Source organism: Cryptomeria japonica, chromosome 5, assembly GCF_030272615.1.
Source record: "Cryptomeria japonica chromosome 5, Sugi_1.0, whole genome shotgun sequence".
NCBI lineage: Eukaryota > Viridiplantae > Streptophyta > Pinopsida > Cupressales > Cupressaceae > Cryptomeria > Cryptomeria japonica.
The window spans coordinates 477,842,799-477,862,599 of record NC_081409.1 but is presented as its reverse complement, the minus strand read 5'-3'; the positions used below and the strand labels follow the sequence as shown (position 1 = coordinate 477,862,599).

General features: G+C 38.6%; 1 protein-coding gene across 5 annotated transcripts in view; it reads left to right on the top strand.

Annotated features, from left to right (window-relative positions):
- Positions 1 to 3,293: 3,293 nt before the first annotated feature.
- Positions 3,294 to 19,801, top strand: part of LOC131049801 (uncharacterized) — a 58,773-nt gene continuing 42,265 nt past the window's right edge. For all 5 annotated transcript variants that reach the window (XM_057983875.2, XM_057983890.2, XM_057983882.2 and 2 more), the window contains exons 1-4: positions 3,294 to 5,642; positions 6,272 to 6,412; positions 6,589 to 8,356; positions 9,122 to 9,288. In XM_057983875.2, coding sequence (XP_057839858.2) covers positions 3,741 to 5,642; positions 6,272 to 6,412; positions 6,589 to 8,356; positions 9,122 to 9,288 — 3,978 coding nt within the window. In that variant the 5' untranslated portion in view covers positions 3,294 to 3,740. The remainder of the gene's footprint in view (positions 5,643 to 6,271; positions 6,413 to 6,588; positions 8,357 to 9,121; positions 9,289 to 19,801) is intronic.

Sequence of the window (19,801 nt, the reverse complement as noted above, 5' to 3'; positions counted from 1 at the left end):
GAATGACGTGCTCAATCCTTGTATATTTGGATGGCATACTCATTTTTAGCAAAGCTTTAGATGAGTATTCACAATATGTGGAACAAGTGCTCTCAAATTTGCAATACCATAGTCTCTATGCAAACAAACAAAAAGTGCTCTTTTGGTATGCAAAGTGTTCAGTATTTGGGATATGCTATTTATAGTGAAGGTGTTCATGTTGATTCTGAAAAAGATAAAAGTTATTAAAGATTGGCCCTCTCCCAAAAATCTCATCGAACTACGTAGCTTCTTGGGACTGACAAATTTCTACCATAGGTTTGTGCTTGGATTTTCACATTTGGCTTGGTCCTTAAACCAATCATCGAGAGGAGGAGCACAAGAAAAGTTTAGGTGGACAGGTGCACAACAACAAACATTTGAGGAGTTGAAACAAAGGTTATCCTCAAAACTAACTTTATCTCTTCCAAAATTGCAACAATCTTTTGAAATATAAACTGATGCATCTAAATATGCCCTTGGAGCAATACTCATGCAACATGGACATCTAGTTGCATACCACAGTGAGACTTTTTCCGATACGGTGCATAGCTATCCCACTTGTGACAAGGAGTTATATGCTATTGTTCAAGCCTACAAATAATGAAAACATTATATATTGGGCAAGGAAATTATCATACACATAGATCACGATCCTCTTCAATTTTTGCAAATGTAAGGAAAATTAAAAAATGATAGGAATTGAAGATATTCAACATATCTTCAACAATTTTATCTCAACATTTATCATAAGAAAGGGAGCATTAATAAAGTGGCAGATTGTTTGAGCAGGCCTCCAATTGTAGCTTTGACCATGGTGTTGGATTCATGTGGTTAACAAAAAGTTGGATTCATTTATATATTAATGATACTAAATTTGCTGAGATCTACAACCAACATGTGGAAGGTAAACATGTACATGATTTCTAGCTATGAGATGGAATCCTTTGCCAACTACAACAAGGTTGTAAGTCATTTTGGAATAGCATGTGCTATTGCAAAGCTTGCAAATCGTAAGTTAGTCTTGTATTTACCTCATCCTATTTTGGATAAACCATGACACTTGATTTCCATACATTTCATTTTTGGTCTTCCTACCACTAGACACGGGAATGATAGTGTGTATGTTGTGGTAGATAGATTCAAAAAAAAGGCTATCATAGTGTCTTGAAAAAAAGGTGATATTTGCAGAGGAGACCAAAACTATTTTTGAGCGTGTTTGGGTTCATTTTGCTCTGCCACACATCATCATTTCAGATAGAGATAATAGATTCATCAACAAATTTTGGTCTTCATTATGGGCTAAGATGGACACAAGATTAACAAAATCTATTGCATTCCATCCTCAAACAAATGGCCAAGTAGAGGTGGTCAATATAATGATCATTCAAATATTGTGAATGTATCATTCCAAACATCATCTCATTCCAAACATCATCACACATGGGATGAAAGCCTCCTATATGTCCAACATAGCTACAACCACACACTTCATAGCTTGACAGGCCATAAACCATTTAAAGTTTGCGTTGGCTACCAACCAATGCGCCCCATGGATGTAGCATTTCCAATCATTAAACTTGAGTTGGCAACATGTCATGATAAGGAGAAATATAGACCAACAAGATTTATTTACAAGATTCATCACCTATAACAATAGGTTCATGAAATCCTAGAGCACAACAATAAAAAATACAAGGAGAAGCATGATTATCATTAGATTCCTTATCATTTTCAGTTGGGGATTAGGTATGATTGCATCTTCAAAATGAGTGACTTTAGTGGCCCAACAAGAAGCTCCATCCCCTTTGTTATGGTCCATACACAATCATCAAACAAGTTGGTGGAAATGCATTTGAGCTTAACTTGTCACCATTTTTGGGTCTTCATCCAGTTTTCAATGTTGAGTTGTTGCGGTCTTATTTTCCACCCTTGTTAGACATTTTAGAAGTTGTTAAACACATTCAAAACACATAATTGATTCTAGAGGCTACTACACCATTATAGAGTGATCATGTCATGGAGGCTACTGTGAAAAACCTAAAGAAGCAACAATTCCTTCTTTAATATGTGGTTAAGGCTAGTTAGTTTGCTCATAAGGGTAATATGCTTACTAGTGAACAAATTTAGATACGTTTTCCTCATCTGCTGCAACATGTTGATGCAATGGGGCTCATTGCTTTCAAGGGGGAGGAATGGTTAGATAGCAATTTAGGAGCACTTAGATGGTGTTGACACAAGTGATAACGATGTAAGGGGTTTTAGATTTCGAGCATTGAGTTTTTATGACCTTGCAAAGTTGAAGTAATAAAATATATAGCATTTTTTTATAAATTTAGATTTTGTTGTAATTATCTATCCACACCTAAATTGTTCATTTTGAATTCCAGAGGGATGTTGTGACTCTTTGAATAATTTGCAAATTGTATAAATTTATTTTTGAAAGCTAATAAACTACCTTACGAGCTACATACATCTCTTTTTGAGTCTGCCATTCTCAATTTTATTGTGTAAGGTTTACAATATTGCAGGTTGTTCACCACGTATTGTACTCCAAATTCGGAATTCGAATCATTTGTAGCAATAGTCAACTTTGTTAACAATCGTTGACTTGTGTAGTAAGGCAAACTATAAATGCAAGGGTGATTGCAACACTTGTACATTTGATAACAACGAAATTTGGACATGAGTAATGATTCGATTATCTAATCAAATTCAAATCAATTGATTGATTTAAAATCAAAATTTTATTTAGACAAATACATAACTAAATAAAAAATAAAGATTCGTAGAAAAAATATTAGATCATATTTCTAATAATTAAATGTAGATTAAAGAAAACATTAAAATACTCAAAATTATATGATAAATTAAATACTAAGAAATTAAATTAAATAATATAAAATAGATAATAAAAATATAAACGATTATGCACTTTTCACCACTATCCCCCTGCATGGTTTCAAGTTATTGTATTGATTGAAATGTTCCACGTGTAATTGAGTTTCTATTAAGAAAAAGAAAATTTGACAATGAGCGTGGGGCACCATAAACCATAGGCACCGAAAATTTGGCGCGCAAGCGTATTTAAAACAATTTCTAGTAGGCTGGGACATAAATAAATTAATAATAATAATAATAATAATAATTTAAAAAAAAAGCAGTGGCATAATTTGAAATACAATAAAGTTAAAAATATCCTTTGCTAAGGGGAGAGGCTTATAGGCGTGTAGGGCGGTGTGGAAATTTTGAAGGCACTAACATTGAGTCCTCCTTTTTACCGCATTCACACAGGCATCTTCTCCAAATTTATCCAACTCCATTTGCGGTTTTAGAATCCTTGGCATCTTCTCCAAATTTATCCAACTCCATTTGCGGTTTTAGAATCCTTGGCATCTTCTCCAAATTATAAGATGGGGGAGAAGTGAGAAATATAGACGGGCCGGGCAGACTTTTGGACGCCATCATGTATAGCTAAGTAGCTTGCTTTATTCCTCTTCTTTGTCTTGTGATTTAGGAAAAACAAGAGGAAAAAGGCTAAATTTCATCGGATTCAAATGTATTTAGCAACATCAACAGGCTACAGGTTACAGTCTCCTCTCGTAGTACAAGATTGCAAGTGTGGAACCCTACAAGGTTGAAACCCTACAAATTTGAAACCCTAGCGTTTGAAAGGCTCAAGTTTGGGAGTGGGGGGAGGGGTGCAAATTTGGTGTCTGGTCATGCGCTTATCGCAGCAGCAGCAGCGGGCCTCTCGTGATTCGCTGGAAATTTTTCGGAAGAGGAGGAGGTCGCACCCTCGAGCATGCGGCTGCGAAGCACACATCGCAGCTGGGGCACACGCGTGTAAGAAGCAAAGGACAATCACCACACTGGAGGACAACCAAAATCACATCAATACTGGGCGCCGTAGGAGCCTCAGAATCAAGGAAAGTTCTATAAACCGTGGGCTTTCAGATGTCAATGACGAGCCTCCCTCTGTCAAAGCTGAAAAGGAGAAAAAAGTGAAACCTGAAAGCAAAGCGGCAGACGAAAAATCGGTTAAGCAGCAGAATGGGATTGAAAGCTGGGACACCAGGCTCAGACACAGGGCTAGAGATTCCTCCAAGCCCCAGATAGATAAGGATATTGAGCAAAATCAGCATACAAGGAAGAGAAAACGAGAGCGGGACCTGAGCGACTGCAATGGCCCTGGTCACTTAATAGAGAAACCTGATGATTCTGAAACTGAAACGTTCGCATTACCCTGTTGGGCGACAAAATCAAGAAGGAAACCCCGATTGCAGGCAGCATTAGGGATAGGGAAGGATGCAATTGCTTCCCCGCAATTCCCCGATTTGCATATACAACAATGGAAGAAGTCATCTTTATTGGATTTGAATGCAAATGTCAGGCAACAACCAACCTCTTTAGCAGCGAAGGATGGAAATGCACTCTGTAAAGATATTAATGGACGCTCTTCATCGTTAGATGGCAAAAATCATGCTAATAAGCAATCAATGCTAAAGACTGCAGGGTCTGACGCTCTGCAAATTGACATCACAGTTCCCTGCAATGCACAAATTCATCTACAACTCACATTGGCTGGAAATTCAGTCCAGGAGCAACAACACAAAAGCCATTCTCTAGTGCACCGACCGGAAAACCTTAAAGCTGACTTCATTGGCATCGAAACCTCTGAAGCTTGCATGATCGATGAAGAGGGCATTGCTTGCGAAAACACCAACTCTAATTCCGAATGTTCTAGGAGGGATCTCGGCAGTGAAGCAAAATATCAAGATTCTGATTGTAGCAGGGAACTTGGTGAAGAAGCTGGACCTCAACCTTCTAAAGGTTCTAGCAGGGGTCTTGATTGCAAATCGAAACTTGCAGATTCTGAAAATGGTAACAGAGATCTTGGTGTGCCAGCAAAACATCAGAGTCCAACTGCTGGTTCTCACCCGGTTTGTAAGTCAAGCAATGAGAATGGATCAGGTGCGGAAACTGCTGATACAGGCAAGATTGAGCGAAGTGGTGTATATTCAGGTGCAAATATACATGTGGAAGAGATGGATGTTGATGAAGCAACATTAGAACAATCAGCGATGCATCCTAGTGTTGCGCATCAAGGGATTGCTCTTTGTAATGTTGTGAATGGTATTGTAGAGTCTGGTGCTAGACTCTGTGAAGACAACCAATCTGAAGATGGGAACGATATAAGAGAATCCAATAGCAAGCATTGTAAACATGCTATTGTGCAACAGGAAGCAGACAGGGAAACAGTAAACACAAGGGCTTTTGATGTAGGAGAGAGTTTAGAACCTGTTAACGAGTCAATGCAAAAGGGCAGTAGTGTTCTGAATTTCAAATTTCAGAGGTCTGCAATTATTGAAGGGCGCAAATGTGGTCTATGTGGTGTGGGCAATGATGGGAAGCCTCCAAAGAAGCTGTCTCAAGAGATCACAGATAGTGATAATGAAATTTGTGGTGAGTTGCAGGCAACTACGGAGGAGTCTAAATATCAGGAAGGGGATGGGTTTGGAGATGATCCAGGTTGGCTTGGACGCCTTTTGGGTCCCCTCAATGATCGCCATGGCATTACTGGAGTGTGGGTTCACAAACAATGTGCTGTATGGAGCCCTGAGGTATTCTAGCATAATTTTCTCTGTGCACGTTAAAACGAAATGTTTGTTGGTTAAATTGCCTATTGTTTTCTCTTCAATGGTATTTAAAGCTCACGACTCGTTCAGCGTGCTATTGGTGTGCCTTTTCACTTCTACTTCATTATATTCAAATATCATTCAGAATATATCTCTAATTTTATATGCTGGAGCTCTGGTCTTTATGTTTGGGATTTTTGTCATATCCTAGTTTGTTCTACCCTTACCTTCATAAATGTAATCCTCGACCTATATGTTGGAGAGAACTAGCTTATTGAGTTTTATTCCTAAGGCCATCATTCTTTGATAATGTAAACGTGCTCAGGCTTATGGGTCTCAGCTATTCTGTCCAATTATCAACAATTTTTGTACCATGAAATAAAGTCCAGTAAAGATATCTGGCCTCTTAGATCCCATTTTTCTATTGCATTCCTGTTGTCTGCTTATTTCTTTCGGATGCAACTACTACATTGCATTACCTAATATCATAAATGTAACTTAATTTGGCAATATCATGAATAAACGTTCTAATTTTGAAATCCAGAAAAAGTGTTAATGTAAGTAGTTAAAATTCTCCATAGATGTAATTTGGTGCATAACTCATGGGCATGCAGGTCTATTTCTCAGGTTTGGGCTGTCTCAAAAATGTTCGTGCAGCACTTGCTAGAGGCCGTGCTCTCAAGTGCAGTCGTTGCGATCGACCAGGAGCAACAATTGGATGTCGAGTTGACCGATGCCCACGGACTTATCACCTTGTTTGTTTGACTATCTACCCTCGTATTCAGTTTTTTTTCCATCAATGTGAATATTTCCTAATTATCATTTACTTTGTTTTGAGAATTAAATTCTGGATGGTATTTCTGACAGTCTAATATCTGCAATATCAAATGCATATCCAATCTTATTTTTTGGAGTCATATTTTCTTTGCAGGCTTGTGGTAGAGCCGAAGGTTGTGTGTTTGACCATAAAAAATATCTTATGGCTTGCACCGATCATCTGTATCTGTTCCACCCAAGAGTTCGATCTTGCCGTGAGATGCAAAAGATGCGGTTACAGAAGATGGTAATTGAAACAAGAAAAGAAAATGCAGCTGCCCTTCGGAAAGACTTAGAGGCAGAAGAGAAATGGCTAGAAAATTATGGTGAGGATGAGGAATTTTCGCGACGTGAACGGAAGCGGCTCCATCGAGATTTGGAAAGAATAGCCCCTGTCTATATTGGGGGGTCATCATCTGGCAATGCTAGTTTTGCAGAGGGTTGGGAAAGTGTGGCTGGCCTGCAAAATGTTGTAAGGTGTATGAAAGAAGTAGTGATTTTACCTCTCTTATACCCACAGTATTTTGATAATCTTGGTATCACACCACCTAGGGGTGTTCTTCTACATGGTTACCCTGGCACTGGTAAGACACTTGCTGTGCGAGCCTTAGTTGGTGCATGTTCCCGTGGTGATAGGCAAATAGCTTACTTTTTTCGCAAGGGAGCAGATTGTTTGGGGAAGTATGTTGGGGATGCAGAACGACAATTGAGATTATTATTCCAGGTAGCAGAACAATGCCAGCCTTCGGTCATTTTCTTTGATGAAATGGATGGTCTTGCACCAAAGCGTTCACGTCAGCAAGATCAGACCCACAGCTCAGTAGTATCTACATTGCTTGCACTTATGGATGGTTTGAAGTCAAGGGGATCAGTGGTTGTAATTGGTGCAACAAATTGTCCTGAGCACCTTGATCCAGCATTGAGACGTCCTGGGAGATTTGATAGAGAAATCTATTTTCCTTTACCTTCTGTTGAGGAAAGGGCAGCCATTTTGGATCTTCATACCAGGAAGTGGCCAAAACCTCCATCTGGAGAAGTTCTTTCCAGAATTGCACAACAAACACCTGGATATGCTGGAGCAGATTTACAGGCTTTATGTACTCAGGCAGCAATTATTTCTTTGAAGAGGAACTTATCTTTGAAAGATCTCTTCAGTTTTGCTGAGAAAAAGGTGGAGCTCATTCATTTGCCTACACTTCCCCGGGTAACAGTGAAGGAAAGTGATTGGGCTGCTGCTCTTGCACAGGCTCCTCCACCTTGTTCTCGAAGGGTATCGAGCATGGCAGTCGACGATGTTAGTGCTCTGCCTCTTCAGAAACACATGGTTTCAACTCTTCTCCAACCGCTAGTGGAATTACTTGTTTCCCTTTATCTAGATGGGAGGATTGCCTTGCCTCCTATCCTTTGGAAAGCCTGTAGGTTAATACAAGGTATTGTAACAATGGATTTGCAAGAGAAGAATCATATTATCATTCCTTGGTGGTCTTCTCTAAAGTCATTGCCAGTGGGATCTAAAGTTGCCAGGGACATTGAGAATAGCTTGTCTTCAGTTGGACTTATATGTGATGGGTGTGAGTCTCTGTCTTCTGATTTGGTGTCAATCTCACTTGATGAAGAAATTACACAAAATATTGAAGATTCTTGTTTGAAAACTGCTGAAAATAATTTTAAAGACATGCAGAAACTAAATGTGTGGGGGAACAAGGGGAGAGGAATTGGGTTTCGGGTTTTGATTTGTGGGGATCCTAAATCTGGACAAAAGTATTTAGCTTCATGTATTCTCCATGGCTTTGAAGGATATGTAGAAATTCGTAAACTGAGTTTAGCAACAATGTTCCAGGAAGGGCATGGAGATTTAATCCAGGGGCTAACACATATTCTAGGTGATTATTTATCTTATTGTTTATTGTTAGTTCCTTATAGATCATTGAAATGTTGGAGAAGCTGTAGCAAACCATGAATTGGTATGTCAATTTCAATGCTTGTTGTTGATGGTTGGAAAATACTGCCGGGCTTGTTCAAATGTTTTCACAACCATAAACTAATAGTTCATCTGAGGTTGTGATGACCTTCGCTTATCATAGTGAAACACATTTGTTGTTTCATAGAACTCTGCTATCCACAAGAATTTCATGAATCGCATTGTGTTTTCAGCTAGTCCTAGGCAATTCCATTTACTTCGTTGACTGAGGTATATCAAAAATGATTTTAAATGGCCACATATAATGGTATAGGTGATTTACTTATGGAATTTGCTTTGTACTGTTTTGGACTTCCATGTAGTTGAATAGGTTGTTGCTTTTGCTTTTCTACATACTTCCACTTGATGATGATCCTTGTGCTAACCTAGTTTCCTCTTAAGTTACAGATTGTACTTGATAACCTTTTATTGTTAGTTCTTCTATTCACTAATCTAATTTGTGATTTTGTGTACATATCCTTTTATCTCAGTGGTTATATGGCATTACTTATGCTTATGAATTTTGACAATGGCTAATTATTCTATAAATGAATGGAAGGAAGCATGCAAGAGACATAGCTCTAGATGTAGAGCTTTGAAATCCTCTCCAGTATGACAAACAAAGTCATTTCTTTTTATGTAACCTTTGGTTTTGTTAATCATTAGATGATTGTGTTTCGTGTAACAGGAGCCTGTAGAAACATTGGTTCATGTGTATTTTTTATGCCTAAAATTGAGGTTTGGGCACTGGCAAAGGCAGAGGGTGACATGGATGTAGATATGGCATCTCAGGCATGGGATATTCTGGTTCAGCAAGTGGATTCATTGCCTGCAGATTTGCCGTTGATATTTCTGGTAAGTTTTAACAATTATATGAAAATGGTCAAATCTTGTTTGGAGAAAGCCAGATGCTTGTCGATATTTCCAGGAATTTATCCATTTTTCTGTTATACTAGCTGCTATTTGGCTGTTTAATTATATGTTGTTTGAGAAAGATAAGCAATAGAAGTAACTGATGCCTATTTTTGCTTGAAAGCATATGAAGTGTGCATCTTAATATATGCATAAGCTAACTAATGACACAAATAAACTTAATATAAGGTAGCAGTATAAGTCGATGCATTTTTCTCATATTCTAACAGTTTGAACTATTGCGACTCTTGATGTGATTTAGTACACTAATGTAGAACTTTGCAGGTTAACTAATTTCAATTAAGGGGGAAACACAAATATGAGTATGCTTTTGGTAAATGGGAAGAAAGATATATGCACACCCATAAACTACAAATGACTATTGAGATGTCTGGTTTTTGATTTAGTCATGATTATAAACAGGCCATACAAAGCTTCAGTTGTAGATGTTCTAAAGCAGTATCTCAGTCCACGGGACTGAAAATTTAGTTTATCAAGCTTCTGGGATTTACTGCTTGAATGAGTGATCCAGTTTTTTGGTTATTGGAAGCCTAGTAAGAGAACATTTTATCTATTCAATATCTGTTGTGAAAGTTCTTATTGACAGTACAGAAATTTTGTTCATTGTTTTAGGAATCTCTTTGTGAGACAATAAGTTTAGAACAAATTTAGAGGTCCATCCTATGTGATTCTCTTGGGTAGTGTCCACCTTTGTATATGAGAACAAATTTAATTGCTTGAATTTCTGTGAATAAAGAATTTCAAAAAATTGTATTATTGGTGGGCAAAGAGATATGATGTGCAAGGGTTGTTGCTTGTTTGGAGAATCCAATTTACAGGTAAGAAAGGATCTAAATTACTGGAGCCCTCTTCGTGGTTACTTATATATAATTTGCTTGTGAGGGTCAAGAGAGGCTCTTTCTCCTTAAAAAATGTGTATGGACATTGTGGCCCTATGATGATAAAGTATCTTCCATCTACCAAAAGGATGCATACTTGGTGAAGTATATTCCATCTACCAAAAGGATACATACTTTGCCTGAAGTGTTAAAGCAAGCACCACAGTCCTGGTTCTGCACTGGACTCATTTTAATTTGTAACGCACATTTGGGTTGGTTTGTCCCTCCAGTGACACTTCTCAAGGTTATCATTCAATATTGAAATTTTGGCTTCTTTAGGTCTGTGTATTCCAAACCAATCATGAGAAGGCTGTCTTCTCATCAGACCTATGGGTGTGTTAGGTACATGGAACTAATTGATGATTCCATTTTAAGCCAACATACACACATATAATCTGAAATATAATAAATGATCAACATACACACAAATTATACCTGATGCAAAATGAGCAACATATTTTGTGTGGGTAAACCTGAATCACCAACAGAAAATCTCAATGCAAAATGAGCAACATTGTTGCAGGATATGCCTGCCCCACCACATGCATGTGTACCACCATACCAGATACAGGTATGGGTACAGTATGGCCTAGATATGCTTGGGTATAGCCTGTATCCAAAGGGCCAAAACAACTGCAAAATTTTAGCTTGCCAGATAGGTATTGGAATGTCACCTTGTCATATGAGCCATTCCAAATAAATTTATAAAAAATCTAAAAAATTAACCCTAACAAGTTCAAAACACCCAACATTTTTGTATAACTCAAGTAGCCCAGGCATGTAAAATCGCAAGTACCAGTGTTGAAGAATCTTTCAGCATTTTGAAGAGATTTTAGAGTTGTGAGCAGAGGGAGGGTTTTAACTTTTTTAACAGTCATTGTCTTATGTTTAAGTCTCCTTCAAATTTCCTCTGTTTTTTTGGTGCTTTCTCGTCCTTTCTTTTTTCCTCTAGTCACATCTATCTTCGCATCCTCCTTCCTGCCAGCGTGTTTCACTCTTCTGCTGCTGCTGCTGCTATTCTTTGTAACAATGCCAATCACACACAGGACTTGAATCACACAATTTTTTGTTGTTTGGTTCATGTGTTTGCCAGCTGCAGGTATTTGCTGTCCAATGTTCAGATTTATTGTCTTGCCACAGAATATAATATTTAGGTTTCAAACTTTATATTTTAATTTATAGTTAGGTTTTAATTTAAATTTGGTCTTTCAAATGTGGTGAGGGGGACCACACTCTTTGTATTATGAAAGGTGTAGAAATTTATGTATATGGTGCTCCTTAACTGGATGAGAATCTTAACAAAGCAGTCACATTAATTTCTGAATTACAAGAGGAACAAACAGTCCTCTCTATCTACAAAACAACATACATATACTAAACTATTAGTATGTATATCAAATGTGACAAAAATTGGCCTCACTGTGTCTATCAGTAGTCACCACCCCAAGCGGATCCGGTCCATCTTCCTCATCTTCTTTTTAACATTGCAAATGACCAATCAATAGTAGAGGTGGGAGGGATACCCATGGAATGTTTTAGACAATTAAGGTCAGGCCCTATTCTTCGTTTGTGTAGTCTTAGGAAGACCTTCAACAGGTGTAACGACAGGTGTCCACAGACATAAGAAGACCCTGGTGTTGATCTGCCATGCTTTGTTCTTTGGGGGAAAATCTAGACCTGGGATCGCCTCCTCCATCATTGTCTTCAATCCTTGATGCTGCTGTGTTCTTGTCAGAGGCATGGTAAGTTTTTTTATTGCGTACTTTGATTTTGTTGCATTTAAAAGCATCCTAATGAACATGGAGGCCATGTCTATGCTAACCCTGTATCTATGGTTTTGCAACCAGAAAAATTTCTTTCAAAGTCACCATGATTGCATGCTGATCATTGCATTTGGCTTGAAGACTTTCTTCAATCATAAATTTGTTACTCCTCCCAATATTGTCACTTGTCTCCTTTTTGAGATTAGTGGCATAGTGTCATGTCCCCTCTCTAGCGCTGCTGTAGCTAAGTAAACAACTCGCTAAGTGTAAGTTTTCCTCCAACACAGTCGATTTTAGTGAATAAAGAGGAGGTTGTGTTCAATAAGGTGGCGGGGTCCATGTTCACTTAAGTGATTCCTGATTTTCAGTCATGAGGATGGGGCCATTGCAATTCGATATCCAAACATTTTCTTTAAATTCCTTATGCTGTATGGAAGGGGCGCTAAATACATAATTGATGAATACTTTTAAGGAAAAGTATTATTGCTGGAATTAATTAAGAGAGTCGCCTGATTTATAGGAATTAGGGTGGGCGTGGATTTTAGGTTTGGTTGCCTTCTTAAGGTTGGAGAAAGAGTTAAGGTGTATTATGCTTTATGATTCTGATTTTTATCATTTCTCTCTGCCTGCCCTGGGACGAAAACCCCATGATAACCAGCTTGGATGGCCATCCAAGGTCTGATTGTCAAACGGATCTGCACAGTAATAGCACGGAGTCTCAGACAAGTGAACCAGACAGCATCATTTCTCACGGTATTCCAGATTTATACTCAGAACTGCATGGATTGTGACTCGGTCTGTGATATATGGGAAGCCGTCAGGTTCTAGTATTTCAAGAAAGCACTTTAATTTCAGTTAGCCTATCACAGGTATTCTACTTTACGCAACTAGTGTTTGGAAACCCTTGATGTATGAAATAAGGGAAATAGCCTTTTCAAACAATAAGTTCTTTAATGGCTCTGTTTATTCTTGTTCGATTCAATTTGAAGGTTTGCAAATAAACTAAAAAATATTGTTGCATATTTTAGAGTAGGATCTTGATTGTTTATGACTGGCAAAAGAATATTTCAGTGGTATCAGAGCCACCAACCCTGCCAGCCTGTGGGGTTTCAATTTGCTTTTTCGTTGCATGTCCTTGTTATAGGGTTCTATGCACTCCAGAGGATTCGAAACTCACAAATACAATACAAGGAGTAGACTGGGCAACGAGAAGAAGCTGAAATTAACCCAGTTGAATCAAAGATGGGTGACAGAAGGGAAGCAAGCTCGCCTAGAGATTTAAATAATCAGTTGAACAATTTCTTGACAATGTTTGCTCACCAACAACAGACAATGCAGCAGTTTCAAGACAGAATGATTGCAGCCACGGGACGACTAAGAACTGATCGCTCTCGATCAAGGAGGTCTAGTAGTCATCATAGCCGTAATAGTAGACATCACAGCCGTGAAAGTGGTCCTCATAACCGTGAAGGTAGTCGACATAGCCGTGGCGAGACAGGACTAGGAAACAAAAACAAGACAACTTCCAATGTCGTAAGGTCTGCAGACACAAGGTTTGATTGACCATTTCGTCCCAATTTCTTACCTCGACAAAATGAAATGGAGCCCATTCTTGAAGAAGAAAGAGACACTCAAATCATAGATGATGTATTGACAACACAAAATGAATATATGCAGCTGACAGCTGATGTAAGGCAGCTAATGAACTTAAATCAGTTCATGAACTAGCGTAGGGACAAGGCTAGGAGTCGTTTGGAAAGACTAGACAGGAGGCCTAGAGGACCAGCGAGACAAGCCTTCCAGCTGTTGGAATACAAAGATGCCCTGAATAACATAAATATACCAACTTTTGATGGAACTGGAGAATTATCATCCAGATCATGGGTTCACAAGCTGGATACCTTCTTGACACTCAAACCTATGGAAGAGGAAAAAACAATCTAGTTTGCTACCATGCACTTGGAAGGGGTAGCATATGACTGGTGGCATCACGGACTCATTTCCCAGGACCATGCCGTGATTCAATCATATGAAGAATTTGTTAATAGGCCGATCACCCATTTTGATAGGAAGGATATAGAGGTATATTATAGGGAGTAATGGTTTTGGATATGCCTCAGAAGAGGGTCACAATGCTCTTTGTGGAAGGTCTCAATGACAAACTAAAAGGCCTAGTGAAAGCTCATAGGTCTAGTTCGCTTGATGATGCTATTGGATTAGCAATGAATTTGGAGGTTACAACACCATATCAGCCTCCAAAGAAAGAGTTCAGCTCTTGGAAAAATGATAAAAGGGGCACAAATCAGCAGAAAAACACAAGTTTTAATCAGCCCAAAAGCACACCTTCAAAGGCTGACCAAGAATCACGAAATGAACTACGGAGGAAGAATCTATGTTTCTCCGATGAGGACACCGCTGCCTTGGAAAAAGTAAACTTCATTTGATTGAAGTACATCCAGAGGAGGAAAGTCAAGGTGAAGTAGAGGACAGTTATGAAGTAAATAACACACAAGGAGATCAGAGAGAACAGATTGAGTTGGAAGACACTATTGTTAGAGAAAACCCTCATATAGCTACTCTTTTAGGCATTCCGAGAGGTAGACCATTCCGGCTAGAAGGAGTTCTTAAGGGGCAGCGAATGGTATGTTTAGTGGACAACGGTGCCACTCATAACTTTATTGATGAGGGCTTAGTCAGTAGACAAGGACTACAAGCAGAAGAATTTCTGGGATTTAATGTGATTGTGGTAGAGATGGTTTTCCCTTGAGTCGTACCCGTGTCATACCACAACTGAAATTCAAATGGGAGACTATACCTTAACATGGGTTCTTGGTCTCAGTAATGTGGATGCTATTTTGGGTCTACAGTGGCTTGAATCATTAGAGAGGTATGTTCAAGACTTCAAACAAATGCAATTAGAGTTTATGGTTAAAGGTAAGAAAACCATACTGAAGGTTATGGCTGATGGAGGACCAAGAGTGGTCTCAGCAAAACGAATTGAAGCCCTCTTCCGCCATGATGATATTGAGTGGGCAGCCCACTGCTTTGTTTCTAACAATGCTTCCACAAATAAGGAACCCTCTTACCATGTTGATATACAATCTATGTTAGATATTCCTCCAGGATGTCCTCCTGATAGGGGATTTGAACATGTGATTGAGCTGGAAGAAGGCTCAAAACCAGTTATAACCACTCCTTACAAGCATCCTCATCACTTCAAAGAGGAGATTGAAAAGACAATTAAGGAGTTGCTGAAAATGGGACACATACGCCCAAGTTCTAGCCCTTTTGCATCTTCAATAGTGTTGGTCAAGAAAAAAGATGGCACATTACGTATGTGTATTGATTACAGGGCACTGAACAAAAGAACTATTAAGAATAGATATCATATACCCAGGATAGATGAACTTTTGGATGAGCTGCATGGTTCAATTTTCTTTTCCAAAATTGACATACGGTCTGGTTATCATCAGATAAGTATTAAGGGAAGAAGACATTTAGAAAACAACATTCTGTTGTCATTATGGGCACTTTGAATTCCTTGTTATGCCCTTTGGACTCACAAATGCACCAGCAACTTTTCAATCTTCTATGTATCACGTTTTTCGTGAGTAGTTGAGGAAGTTTGTATTAGTATTTTTTGATGATATACTAATATATAGTAAAACTTGGGAAGAACATTTGCAGCATTTAGATACTGTTCTAAGTATCATGGAACAACAGTCATTGCTTGCTAAAGCTTCCAAGTGTGAGTTCAGAATGTCAGAGATTTTTTATCTAGGACATGCGATTGGTGTTGAAGGGGTAAAAGTTCATCAGGAGAAGATACAAGCAATCTTGGGTTGGCCACTACCTGGATTGGCCACTACCTAAGAGCATTTCTGATTTGAGAGGGTTCTTGGGGTTATGCTGTTATTACAGAAGATTCGTACGAGGCTTTTCCCAATTAGCTTCTCCCTTGACTGATCTTACAAAGAAGGGAGCTTTCCAGTGGTCTATAGAGGCACAAGCTATTTTTGAAAAGCTCAAGGACATCATGAGCACATGTCCAGTATTGGCACTTCTTGACTTCACTAAGCCTTTCATTGTGGATTGTGATGCTTCGGGGCAGGGAATTGGAGCGGTACTAATGCAGGAAAGACACCCTTTTGCGTTCGAAAGAAGGAAACTCAAAGATCCAAAGAAATTGTATTCCACGTATGACAAAGAAATGTTGGCTACCATGCATGCCTTGCCAAATTTAGACAGTATTTGGTGGGTGCAAAATTTACTGTTAGGATTGATCATATTAGTCTGAAATATTTTTTAGAACAGAAGGATCTTAATGAACGACAACAAAAGTGGGTGAGTAAGATACAGGCATATGACTTTGATGTGGAATATATCAAAGGTAAGAAGAATGTGGTTGCTGATGCACTTTCTAGAAGACCCACTCCTTGCTCACTTACAGAAATTTCCGCTGATTGGAAATCGGAACTGCTGTCCGAATACACTAAAGACTCATTTGCTTGTGATCTAGTGGATGGAAAGTACAAGATGATAGATATACCGTAATAGAAGAGGTGATATATTACAAAAACATAATCTACCTTGTACCTGGGTCTAAACTAAAGTAGAGTATTATGAAAGCGTTACATGACACACCTTTAGCTGGTCATCAGGGGTTCTTCAAAACTTACAGGCAAGTAAGGGAGAGATTCTCTTGGAAGGGACTTAAGGATGATGTGTTACAACATGCTCGTGAATGTTTGACATGCCAGCAAAATAAGGCGGAGCATACCTTTCCGACTGGCCTTTTACAACCATTACCCATTCCTGAATAGAAGTGGGAAGGTATATCTATGGATTTCATCACAGGACTTCCACGAGTACAAGGAAAGGATTGCATATTTGTAGTGGTGGATAGGCTGACTAAATACTCTCATTTCTTTGCCATTGCTACAGATTACTTGGCTTCACAGGTCGCTGATTTGTTTTTCCGAGAAGTGTTCAAGTTGCATGGTCTCCCTAAGACCATTGTCAGTGATAGGGACAGTAGGTCTATCAGTATATTTTGGCAGGAATTATTCCATTTGGCAGGGACATAACTGACACCCAGTACCAGTTATCATCCTCAGACGGATAGGCAGACCGAAATTGTGAACAAGTGGGTTGAGGGTTATCTCAGAAACTATGTTTCAAGACAGCAGCGTGTCTGGGTCAAATGGTTGCATTTAGGTGAGTGTTGTTACAATACTACCTATCACATCTATTGGGATGTCTCTGTTTAAGGCATTGTATGGATATGAAGCTTTGTCATTTATAGATTTAGCTTTTGATGACAGCAAAGTGCCGCGAGCAAAAGAAACCATATAGAGTTACCAAGACATTCTTAAAGCTTTGAAAGACAATATTTCACGAGCACAAAACCAACAAAAAATGTATGTAGACAGACATAGAGTTGAGAGAACGTTTCAAGTAGGGGACTTGGTCTTCCTACGTTTACAACCTTACAGGCAATCATCATTAAAAAGCAACGGAGCGGAGAAGTTGAAACCAAGGTTTATGGGCCTTAAAAGGTACTCAGGAAAATTGGAGAAGTTGCATATGAAATTGAACTACCGAGAGGTAGTAGGATCCATAATATTTTTCATGTATCTTGCTTGCCTAAAGAAAGCATTAGGACAACAGACGGTTGTCTCTCTTGAATTGCCACCATTGGACGAAGAGGTGAAATTGGTTTTGGAACCTGAAGGTGTTGCAGATTGGAGGGAAAAGAAGTTAAGGAATAAGACTGTACGTGAATATCTAATTAAGTGGAAAGGGTTACCATTGGATGATGCTTCTTGGGAAGGTGAGGAGATACTACAACATCCAAACTTACGATTGCTTGTGGACCAGCAATCTTGGGAAGGGAGGACTGTCATGTCTCCTCTCTAGCGTTGCTGTAGCTCAGTAAACAACTCACTAAGTATAAGTTTTCCTCCAACACTTAGTCGATTTTAGTGAATAAAGAGGAGGTTGTGTTCAATAAGGTGGTGGGGTCCATGTTCACTTAAGTGACTCCTGATTTTCAGTCATGAGGATGGGGCCATTGCAATTCGATATCCAACCATTTTCTTTAAATTCCTTATGCTTTATGGAAGGGGCGCTAAATACATAATTGATGAATACTTTTAAGGAAAAGTATAATCGCTGGAATTAATTCAGAGAGTTGCCTGATTTATAGGAATTAGGGTGGCGTGGATTTTAGGTTTGGTTGCCTTCTTAAGGTTGGAGAAAGAGTTAAGGTGCATTATGTTTTATGATTCTGATTTTTATCATTTCTCTCTGCCTGCCCTGGGACGAAAACCCCATGATAACCAGCTTGGACGGCCATCCAAGGTCTGATTGTCAAACGGATCTGCACAGTAACAGCACGGAGTCTCAGACAAGTGAACCAGACAGCATCATTTCTCACGGTATTCCAGATTTATACTCAGAACTGCATGGATTGTGGCTCAGTCTGTGATATATGAGAAGCCGTCAGGTTCTATTATTTCAAGAAAGCACTTTAATTTCAGTTAGCCTATCACGGGTATTCTACTTTACGCAACTAGTGTTTGGAAACCCTTGATGTATGAAATAAGGGAAATAGCCTTTTCAAACAATAAGTTCTTTAATGGCTCTGTTTATTCTTGTTCGATTCAATTTGAAGGTTTGCAAATAAACTAAAAAATATTGTTGCATGTTTTAGAGTAGGATCTTGATTGTTTATGATTGGCAAAGAATATTTCACATAGAGGTATTCGCTTCATATGAACTGTAAAAATATTCAAAGTTTCAGGGATTAAAATAAGAAACTAAGAGGGTGGGAGGTTGTAATATTCTCACCTCGTTCTTGAATATAGTCACTGATTGTGTGTGGTACTTTCAAAGCCCTAATTGTAGTCATGCTTGCATGCCTAAAGCGGCTGTAATCATAAATGGGAGGTGCCCATCCATCAATTTGCAATCTTTTATACACCCCAACAAATTGGTCAGTTATATAAGTCAAACATGGAGTCAAATTACTCTCATGCCTCAACCATGTTATGAATTAAATGGTTTTCTTTCTGGTCAATGCCATAGTTTGCTACGAAATTGACCTCTCTTTTAATTTCCTTGAAGATGTGCTGCATAGTTAATGCTACTAATGAATCCAACATTGGCTATGCTTTTTACTGTATATTGTCTATTTTCCAATTTGGTGAATTTTGTTTGTGGATGGCATTAATAATGACTGTAGAATCTCCTATTTTCACATTACAAGCCCCATAAAATTTACATACTTGAAGGTCGAGAAGGAAAGCGTGTTCGTGCCTGTGCTTTGCTTCATTATTAGAGCTGACATTTAATTTCCTTGGCATTGCTCTGATAAGCTTTTCTAAGAGAATATGAACTAAATAACCAGCACCTGACTTGCCAAGGTTACTGATAAATTTGGAGATCAATTAATTCCTTCTTGGAAATTTGGTTTAGAGTTTATTAGAGCTGACATTTAGTTTCTTTGGCATGACTTTGATAAGCTTCCTAAGGCATCTCAAACTAAATAACCAGCACCTGGTTTGCCAGGGTTACTTCCAGCTGGCCTGTCAAAATTTGTCTTCATCCATCTTGAAGGAGGTGGGGACCAACTAATTCCTTCTTGTAAATTCGGTTTAGAATTAACTCTGGAAACCCAATGAATAGGGTAGCTAGGTATCAATTGTTAATAAGATTCATTTTTGTGTTTTTAAAAGTTAGTTTTAAATTTTAATTTGTTTAATTTCATGAATGGGGTAGTTCAACTTAGGA